Source organism: Corvus cornix, chromosome 20 (assembly GCF_000738735.6).
Source record: "Corvus cornix cornix isolate S_Up_H32 chromosome 20, ASM73873v5, whole genome shotgun sequence".
Taxonomy (NCBI): Eukaryota; Metazoa; Chordata; class Aves; order Passeriformes; family Corvidae; genus Corvus; species Corvus cornix.
This window is the reverse complement of record NC_046349.1, coordinates 7,158,281-7,168,791: the sequence shown is the minus strand read 5'-3', so window position 1 is coordinate 7,168,791 and position 10,511 is coordinate 7,158,281. Positions and strand designations below refer to the sequence as shown.

The 10,511-nt window shown below is 45.0% G+C and overlaps 1 protein-coding gene across 2 annotated transcripts; it reads left to right on the top strand.

Moving 5' to 3' along the window:
* Positions 1-114: 114 nt before the first annotated feature.
* On the top strand, positions 115-10,224 carry MAPRE1 (microtubule associated protein RP/EB family member 1). Of its 2 annotated transcripts, none has more exons than XM_039563473.1 (7): positions 115-221; positions 858-981; positions 3,592-3,737; positions 5,062-5,251; positions 5,632-5,741; positions 6,425-6,577; positions 6,968-10,224. In XM_039563473.1, exons 2-7 carry the CDS (start codon positions 861-863, stop codon positions 7,022-7,024), a joined length of 777 nt encoding a protein of 258 aa, XP_039419407.1. In that variant the 5' UTR covers positions 115-221; positions 858-860; the 3' UTR covers positions 7,025-10,224. The 2 variants fall into 2 exon arrangements, with proteins under 2 accessions (XP_039419407.1, XP_039419406.1); XM_039563472.1 differs by having other exon boundaries at positions 5,062-5,266.
* The last annotated feature ends 287 nt before the right edge of the window (positions 10,225-10,511 follow it).

The window sequence follows — 10,511 nt, the reverse complement described above, 5'->3', positions numbered from 1 at the left end:
GGCGAGCCCGCGGGCGGGGTGGGCGTGGCATCCCCATAGCAACGCAGCGGCTCGCCCCGCCCCCCTGGCAACCGGCCCCCGCCCCGTGCCGGCGCGCGGCGCTCCGCGCGCGGGCCGTGACGTGCGCGTGACGCAGGCGCGCAGCGAGCGCGTGACGCGGTCCCGGTCAGGGCGGGCGGGGTCGGTTTGAACGCGGGGCCGACGGGGCGAGCGCGGCGCAGGTACCGGGCCGAGGCCGCGGCGGGGCCGCCGGGCGGGAGCGGGGAGGGCCCCGGGCTCGGGGAGCGGCCCGGCGGGGCGCCGCCGCCGTGAGGGGACCGACGCGAGGCCTGCAGGGCCGGGCCGCGCCCCTCGGCGGGCGGAGGTGCGGCGGGGACCGGGGGTGGCGGGGTGAAGGGGCCGGCGGAGGGTGGTGAGGAGTAGGGGGGGGGGGGAGAGCGGGCCGAGCCCCGCCCGCGGTGCGGACGGCCCTGCCCGGCAGCAGCTGCACCGGCGGCTCCGCTTTGTGCTGGCGGGGCTGGGCGGGGACCGGGCGCTCGGTATTGATCCCCGGAGATACCGTGGCCGGGCAGGAAGTGTTTCAGCCGTTCCCGGTGGCGCGGGGGAGAGGGATGGGTAACTTGCCGCAGCCGTGATTCCTTTCAGCGGCTCCCACGTGAGCGCCTCGGTGCTAATTTTTCGTCAGAAGTCCCCAAGCCGAGCCCTTTGCAGTCGTGGTGCGGGAGGGTCCTCCCAGCTGTTGGCAGCCCGCAGTTGCGTCGCGATTCATTTGCTGATGGGTCGGGAAGGCTCAAAAGGAAGCGGCTCCACCGCAGCCCGGCGTCTGTGGCACTCACACCTCTGGTTCTGTCTTTCAGAAAATGGCAGTGAATGTGTATTCTACTTCAGTGACCAGCGATAACTTGAGCCGACATGACATGCTGGCGTGGATCAATGAGTCTCTGCAGCTGACGCTGACCAAGATTGAACAGCTGTGCTCAGGTAAGGGGGTTCACCCCGAGGGCAGTTCCACGTGGGGTGTGCACCCTGGTTCTCTAGAGGTGCAGCTGCACCCTCTGTGCTGCCCTGCTGTAGCTGTGTTCCTGGCTTAGTTCCTGGTGTGAACAGATTCGTGGTCAGTGTTATGATCCAGTTATGGTCACAGTGTTATTGAAGTGGTTGTTAATAATGTCGGTGTAATGAAAAGGCACGTTCTCATGACTCACTACAGCATAGATGCTATAAGGAATGGGTGTTAATGTGAAAAAAAGCCTCTGAGAAAGAGGGTGTTTTCCCATGAGGAATTAAGCGTTTAGTCTGCATGGATAGGTAAGTGTTATAAGTGTAACTAGCAAAAACAATTGTGATTTGTTCTGGAAGAGTATTGGAGTGTGAGGAAGGCAAAGCAGTGACTCGTGGGGTCATCTGCAGGACTTTACAACTCCTCTTGGTCCTGGAGCACGTCCAGTCTATGTCAGCCCAGCTTACCTGGGCTTAAACCGACTTCAGCACAGATGAGTCTCATGTACAGTCGTAGTCAGGAAAAGGGAAGTGACTGTGGTACAGAAATGGAGTCAAGTGTCATCATAGGGAGGAGTGTGTGGGAGGAGGAGGCTTGTAAGAACGGATAAAAGATAATAGTCTGTGGAATAAGAGCTGAAAAAAAACCAAGGCTAAGAATGCAGCCTGGGTACAAGATAATTTGGATAACTACAACAGGCGCTCGGTAAAAAGTGGAAGTGTGGTTCATACAGTGACTTTAAGATAAAGTGTTGGTCATGGAAGGAGAGATGGGGAAATTGGAGGTGGAATAAAAGGAGGAATAAATTAAAAGTGAGTCTTAGACTGTCAACACAGGCTGTGGCTGAGTCTATAGAAGAAACAATCCCAGAGATGACAGAGAAGCAAGGGACTCGCAATAGACATTTGAGAGGTATTTGTAGTGGCTTTTGTCTAGTGAAATGATGGACAAAAACTGTAAGGGTGAGGGAACTAAAGACCTAGGACCACAGGAGGAAGTGACATGATAAGCACTGTCTGCTCTCAGGCAGGTTAAACCCTTTCGTATGCAGGATTGATTTGCATGGGATTGGTGTGAGTCTTGAATGCTGTGAGAGCTCTGTGTTGAAGTGAGGATATTTAGTACTGGCTCTGCAGAATTTCAGCTCATGTGTTTTTGGGAAAAGACTGAGAGCTGTTGATGTGGTATGTCCTGAGTAACATTCCTTTTCTGCATCTGCAATAATGCTTTGTGCCTCAGCAGGGATGAAGTGGCTTTTGCTGTCATAGTCCTGTGGAAGCAGGAGTTCCCAAGCTTGTTTTGCTGTCTTTGGCAAGGGCAGCAGTGACAGCAGCAGTTTGAGGTTGCATAAATGCACAAAAGCTGCCCTTTGACTTCGCTGTGATCCCTCTGTTTTTATCACGCTTATCGCTCCGACTGCCAGTAGTGAGCAAACCCTGGTTTCTGGCAAGTCCTCTGTGTTTGAGTTGGGATTGGAGGTCTGCAGCAAGTGAACTGAGACACAGTGGAGAGCAACAGCAAGAGTTGGTTTGTTGTTTTTATTTTTAATTTGCACCAGTGCATGACATCAGTCTTCTGGTAGCAGGTGAAAGTGGGAGCGCCTGCAAAGTGTCTTAATAGAGAGTGAGCAGTTATAGGATGTGGTTGAGATGAACAGAGTCGTTTAGGGCAATGCTCTTCTATATTCCTTCTTGGCCTTCAGATAGCTCCCAAAAGTTTGTTGTGTAGCTGTTAGATGGTTTAGGTTAGGGTTCCCATTACTCCTTAATTCATTCGTGTTGGTGTGGGAATAATGCTCTGAATGTTGTGCTTGTGCTTTCAGTGGCACATGGTTGTGTATCAGCACTGCAGAGTGAGGATCTAGTTTAAAAAATAGGGGTTTTTTTTACTGTGTATGTATAGTCTACAAATATGGAGGTGGTTTTCCTCTGTGGCAGAACTGAATCTCTATTTTCCTCTTACTACAGCAAGTGCTGAATTGGAGGACATGAAGGATTTAAAATTAATAGGAAGAAACACTTATCTTTTTTTGGTTATTTGATTAAGGCCTGCTTTAAATATAATTCAGCTTAATTGGCCTCTTATCTTGGAGAGCACCTTGAATTGTGTATAGGTCCTGTTTGTAGGAGGTAAATGTATTACTATTTCAGTAATGGTTAAATATGATTTTTAAAACAATGCTTTTTCTGATTTAGTTCTATTAGTATTGTTAAGAGATTATGTGCCTGTTAGACACATGTAACATCTCAGATCTGTACTGATATCCATGAAGAAAAGAAAGTCAGGTTTTTCATTAGGTTTTTTTTTTCCTCTTGGAATTATGGAGGCAGGTTTGTTCTTATTCATAAGAGTTCAAGTCATGAGCCCAGAAGTTTGGTTCTCCAGCTCCTTTAAGCTTATTTATGGCCATGCTGCACTGAAAAGGAGCCTGAAGATTCCCGTTTTCTTGCCTTTGTTGCCTTTAAAGGGCTTGTGTGACGAAGGAGTGAGTCAGGTCAGTTTGCTGACCTGACTGGAAAGAAACTCATGAAGGTTAGTGAGCTGAGCTGACTTAATTCATCCCAGGATTTGTGTTCTTTTCATTTTGGCAGGTGCTGCATACTGCCAGTTCATGGACATGCTCTTCCCAGGTTCTGTAGCACTCAAGAAAGTGAAGTTTCAAGCAAAATTGGAACATGAGTACATTCAAAACTTCAAGGTTCTACAAGCAGGTTTTAAACGAATGGGTGTTGACAAAGTAAGCTGGGCAATAACTGACTCTCTGCTTTTAATGTTAATGTAGATGGGATGAGCTTTCGGATTTAGAATGGAATAAATCTGGGAACAGAGTTTGATTTTGGTTTGTAAATCTCAAAACTTTTTGTTTTGGTTTGCCTTGGGATCCTCAGATCAGTTAGGACACATTTTGCTTTACTCCAGCCAAGGTCAGGTTTCCAATTCTTAATGATGAGATGAATGTTACCCTTTTAATTCTCTGCAACTTATGTGGCACAAAATAATATTGAAATTTCTGTGAGATCAGGTTTTCTTGAGCTTCCTCTTTGGACCATCTTTGTAGGAGGTATGTTCCCGTAACCTCCTGCTCTGATAGTTCTAAGGATTCTAAATTCCTCTTTACAAGTGTATAGAATTATGTAATTGTTAAGGTTGGAAAACCTTTCTGAGACCATCAACTCCAACTGTTTCCTCAGCACTGCCAAGCCCACCACTAAATCATGTCCCCAAGTGCCACATCTACATGGCTTTTAAATGCCTCCAGATATTAAAATATGTGATTTTTAGCTAGTGAAAATGAAATTGTGAAAAAGCTTGTTTAGATGGAATGACAGTTCTGCTGATGGAAGGGGGATTTATTCAGGTAATAGTTACAGATAGCATGTTTGGTAGGATGCAGAACATTCAGTGTTGAAGCTTTTTTCCTTCTTTAAGAAGACGTCTCATTCCATGGCTGGCAGCTCCAGCAGAGTCAATCTCTTCTTGGGGACAGTGGCTTGTGCAGTCTGTCCACACAGCCCATCTGGACAACCAGCCTGGCTTCCAAATGCCAAGTGGTCATTTGGAATATGGTCCTTATGAAAAAAAATTTTCTTACAAACAAAACTTCACTATTTTCTGCATCTTTTTAATAATCTCTAGTTATACACCTCATCCCAGAGAAGCTGGGGTCTGGTATAACAGTTATGTGTAGCTCTTGTAGCAGTTCTGGTGTTGGCAGGCTGTGGAGTTGGTCATCAGTTCGGATTCATCACAGCCAGCTTCACATGAACAGGAAGAAGTTTTGTCTGTAAGCTTGGCCTAGCAGATACTTTGCTGCAGAATTATTTAAAATTATTTGGACCCTTAAAGGCAAAGCATGATTTGTTTTTCATTCCAATAATTACAAAAATCCTGTTATTTGACACAGCTGTGGTCAAGGGGGATTTTCCCTAGATTGGACAAGAATTAAATTTCCATATCTTCTGAGTGCATTAACTTTAAAACTTTATATAAAAACCCATAGAGGTTCTTTACCCTTAATATGAGTCTGACTATTTTTTTTTTTCTTTTTCCCTCCGCTTCAGATAATTCCCGTGGACAAACTAGTGAAAGGAAAATTTCAAGACAACTTTGAATTTGTTCAGTGGTTCAAAAAATTTTTTGATGCAAACTATGACGGGAAGGAGTATGATCCTGTTGCTGCTCGACAAGGCCAAGACACAATAGCACCAAACCTTGTTACCCCAGTTGTGAACAAAACCAGGAAATCTCTCGGTACTGGCAGTGCAGGTAGAGAAAATAGTTAAAAGATTATCTAGATCATGAGAAACTCTGGGGAAATGGAGACTAGGTTGCTATTTAAAATCAGTGTATGGGATTATAGTATTTTGCATCTTGTTTCAGAGATGCCAGGTTCAAACACTGAGGCTGCTCTAGTACCCAGGTGTCTGAAGGCTACAGAAAGAATAGTGTTCTCTAAAAGAGAAAATGGCAAGGATTGGTGCCAAGCGTGCCAAAAAGAAAGGACATGTTACATGGAGTCAAGGAAGGGACACATCTTCAAACTCTTTCATGCCTAAGCATGTTTGGAGGGGGGATAGTACCTTTATAGGAGGGAGAATTAATTTGAATTAATTGGTGAATTGATCTTGCAGCCCCACAGAGGCCCATCGTTGCACAGAGGACCCCAGCAGGTCCCAAAGCTGGGCCTGGGATGGGCAAAAAGGGTGGAGGAGACGATGAATCGGCAGGATTGATTGAGCAGGTGTGTACAGGACAGCCCTGTGACTGACCTCTGCTTGATAAGAGTTATGTGCAGGTTTGTTTTTCCAATACCACAGAATGTCTGGGTCAGGCAGACGGAAGAAAACTACCTGAATCAGCTCATTTAAAATCACTTAATTGGAACCCTTCGTTATAATGGTCTTGCTCTCCTGATGGAAGCAAAACCCCTCCTGTAGCGCACAAGTGCCCAGACATTTCACCCCAGCGTGGGCTGTGTCACACATAGCAGGGTTTGTAAGTATTCCCACAGCTGTGTTGCAGCTCTCACAGCATTCCAATGGAACTATGAGCAGCTGCTCCTTCACTGAAATCCGGAGTGCAACACAACTGAACCTGCTGTCAGCAGGAGAGTTGTCGTGAAAGAATGTGTGAGCAGAGAGAGCTGCAGGCAGTCAGTGCTTTACCTACTTCATGGAATCAGCCTTTAGTCTTTCCAAGTGGATTTGTGTGGGTTGGACTGGATGTTTCTCGTGGCAGTAATATTAAAATTTGAGAGATGGCCCTTTGCCTCCTCTCACAGTCCCCCCTCCCCCCATATCTTGGTTACTGCTGAAGTGCTTTGCATATCAACACCCTTCTGAGAACTTTTGGGATGCCCCTTTTGCATAGATCCTACTGAATTCTGTCTCTGGTGGATAAATTATTATTGATGCCCCTTGGCAGATCAATGTATTGAAACTTACTGTTGAAGATCTGGAGAAGGAGAGAGACTTCTACTTTGGCAAATTGAGGAACATTGAATTGATCTGCCAGGAGAATGAAGGGGAGAATGATCCAGTGTTGCAGAGGATTGTGGAAATTCTTTATGCCACAGATGTAAGTAATCTGTTATAAATTGGGTTGCACAGTTCTTCCCTGCCCTTGAAATTGGAAGCTGGTTTGTTTTCCAGGGCTCCCTCTAGCTCTACTTTTTTTTTTTCTCCATGAGGTTTATAGCCTGGCTTTTTCCTGTAATAAAGGAGCAGATAACTTAATTATAGTCAGGCAGCAAACAAGGTAGACCTTTCATGAGTAGTATGTAACAAATAGATCAAAGATGAGGAAAATACTTCTGGTAATGCATCTTGACACTGTAAACAGTGACTTAAGGGTGTCTTACCTGAAGTAAGAGGGGGAAAAAAAAAGCCTACAGAGGTAAAAAAAAGAGAGCCAGGAACTGGTTTGACATCAGATTTTCATTAAAGCACTTGTTTTCTTCCCCTTCAGGAAGGCTTTGTGATACCTGACGAAGGAGCACCGCAGGAGGAACAAGAAGAGTATTAACAGACCACATACTGTACCAGCAGAGCAGCAACATCAGAATTCTTTGCCCCAGATCATGTGCTTAACTGTAAAATACTCCACTTTATTCTTAGAGGACTCACTGGTTTCTTTTCATAAGCAAAAAGTACCTCTTCTTAAAGTGCACTTTGCGGAAGTTTCACTTTTACAGTGGGTTTGAGTTAGGAGCTCTTTCTCACGCTGTAGCAGAGCAGTATTCACATCGAGGTGGTATATTTAGGGAGCAAGAGGCTGAATATTTGGAACTCGTTGCAGAATGGTTTGCTGGTAAAACACTGGTTTGTGGGAAGACTCTTTTTGTATCTAAGGCGGTGTGCAGTAGAGAAATTAAAGACTCTGACTCACAGAAAGATTGAGTTAATGTGAAATCGCAGAACAGAAATTATAATAAATGCCTTAAGAGTATTTAAAATATGCTTCCATATGCCAAATTGAAGTAATGTGATGGGAGATTTTATGTGCTTCATATTGGGGTAGACGTTTGTTTAACTCCATTCACTGCTGTCCGAGAGGCCTTGCGTGGCAGTCTCACTGTGTCAGCAAGTGCTCAAAAGGGGCTATTAAAACAAAACTCCATTCCTATGTAAAGCTGCTTACTAAGTGATTAGTTCTCGATGAAATGGGCCTTAACGTTGCCTGTCACAAGATTAGAGGGAGTATGAACAGCTGAGACACATAAATTACCTTGAAGAGTACTGAAGCCTTTTTCTGTGGCATTGTGGCTTTGCCAAAACGTACTGTGTTTTCTGTAAGAAAAGCAAAACAAAGCAAAGGGCACACAGTCTTACTGCCTAAAACGTCCTTCAGAAGTGATTTTCCTTCCTGGCTCTTGTTTTTATTTGTTCTGTTTATTTTCATTCCTGTTGGAATCCCTTCTGTTCTCTCACTTTTCCCTTTTCCCATCCCAAGGAATGCTGATCACGCCCAATAGTTGTAGCAGGACTTGCACTGTGCAACTGGCTTGGAATGAAAGTGAATTGAGCATATGAGGATGATATTTTTCTGTCTGCCTTCCTCCCTCCCCCCTCCCTTTGAACCAGGGCATATTAGTAATAACACTTGCCAGTTCAGTATTCTTCTGGGGTAAAAACTAAAAGATGCTGGCTAACAGAGCTAATGTTATTGCAGAAAATACAGTACTGAGACTAACTTAAATATTAATATTTAAAATACTTTCCTTAACTGTCCTTTTTTGCTATCATGCCCCTCATTACTGTTGTGTTTGGCAAGATCCTGCAAGACTTCTGACCCCCCTTCACTACTGAGATTGATCAGTCCTGTTGTGCTTGTATTCATTTGTTTCTGGTGGTAGCTTGTCCTAAAATGTGTGTAGGAGAGCATTTTATGGTAATTGTGTAGTGCATGAATCTTTGTGAAGTTCAGAGAAAAACCCAAATTCAGTGAATGCCAAAAATGCAAGTATCTAGCCATTGTTTAAAATTGCAGTGGTGCTATTTCTCTTGTGGCCTTTTAGACTTTTGTTGCCCTAAAACTCCATATTCCTGAGAAATCATATTTGACTTGGATTTTTCTTGACAGGGTTTTTCTATTTTAAGCAGTTTCTAAATAAAGTTCTGTATTTCAAGAGTGTCATGTCTGCTGGAGTCTCTCATGCTTTCAGATACGATTAGGCAGAGCTGCAGCCCGTGGTAGTTTCATGGTGAAGCTTGCAGGACCTGGAATTTCAGCTTCCATTCCCCAGCCCCAGGCATTGCTAACCTCAGTAGCAGTAGTCTTGGAACTTTGGAGTGTGCTGGCGCAAACAGTTTTATTGTTTTGGGTTTTTTTATTTTATTTTCCCTCCCACAAGTCAATGGGATGTGAGTGTGGTGTTGACTTCCTCCTCCTCCTCTTGGTGTGGGAACAGGGATGTGTTACAGGAATGCTGTCACATGACTTTACGTGTGTTTAACGTGTTTTGAAACTTCTAAAACACTGGTTATGAGTTACAAGCAAGCGAGATGTAAATTGTTTCTGTCAGCAGGCTCTGTGAGCAGACTGACTGTAAACTGAGTTGTTGTGTTTGATTTGAACTGCGTTTCTTAGGTGAGCTCAAATGTTCCTGTCACAGCTGTGTGCACAGACCAGCATCTGCAGAGAAGTGCTCATGGGATGTATCTGAGCTTGGAATGGGAAGTGATCCCTGCAGGGCTGCTCCCGTGCTGGGGAACACCCTCCCTGCCCCTGAGGGCTCTGTGGGTGCCTTACTGTGGAGAACAGGCACTGCTGGCACTGCCTGCTGGTGTGGCACAGCTGGGGCTGGACTGCAGAAGCATGGACGTAGACCCGGGGTTTGATGCACATAAAATCTTCTTTCCCATTACTTCCTTGCTTTGAAGTCGGAAGCATATTTTTTTCGACTCTAAATATTCCATTTTTCCAGCAACTCAAAGCAAAAGGTGGCAGCAGGATGTGTGCAGGAAGGTGCAGATGACTTTTGGGAAGTCGGAAGTTGTGCACTGGGACCTGGTTGCTTCAAGTCTCTTTCCAAGAGGATTGCATGTGTGGAACTGGGAAGCAACAGGTCATCAGATGGGTTGATTTTGGTCAAAGCAAGTAAATGGCCTTTCCTGCTAAGAGAAGGCTGGGTCAGAATTCCTGCTGGTGTGCCTTGGGAGGCCGATGGATGTGTGGTCATAGTGGACGTGCATTGTAAAGCTGAATTGCTGTGGCAATCTGGTCAGTCACACACTGCTCAGATTTCCAGGTGCTTACATCACTTCTTTGCTACCAAGATGAGTTATAGATAGAATGGGGACAAACTCGTGTAGCCAACTTACGGCTCCATTATATCATCTTGGCATAATCTGGTTTTTAATGTCCTTTTTGGGAAGCAAATTACAATAAGCTCAACTCAAACCCATAGACTTAACATAGCTACTCTGTTACCCTGGTACAGTATCTGCTGTTAAATGCTCACCTGTTGGAATGATTCTGATAGCATCCAACCTTTCCTAGTATCTTAGTTCTGTCAGTTCTTTGAAAAACAAACAGAATGGAAGAAGCAAAAGCTCATGTCTCCTTTGTGTACCAACATGTCTTACTTGCAGGTGGACTCGTGGATGTTTTTTTTAACTTTTATTATTCATTTTTTTAAAAATTCCTGGTTTGCAATGACAATTCTTACTGTAACTGGTAAAAGCCTTCAAATAAAGGCCAGAAACTTTCTTCTTGTCATATCATATCATGGTTTTATGTGGCTGCTTGAGCACTCAGTCATCTCGTAGGCTGCCCGGTGGAATGTCCTTTCACAGGAACAGGCTCAGGGGTGGGAGTTGAGGGCATCTTGTCAAGGATAAGGCTGCAATCTGCTGCTCACAAGGGAAAGGTATTTTTTTAAATTGTTGTGTAAACTCAAAGGGTTGTACCATAGATTTCAGGCCAGTCTGATGGTGCACACCCTGTGCCTCTAATCCGGTACTAGTACAAGAAAAAGGGAATAATAATGTGGGCTGTTATTGCAGGTTAC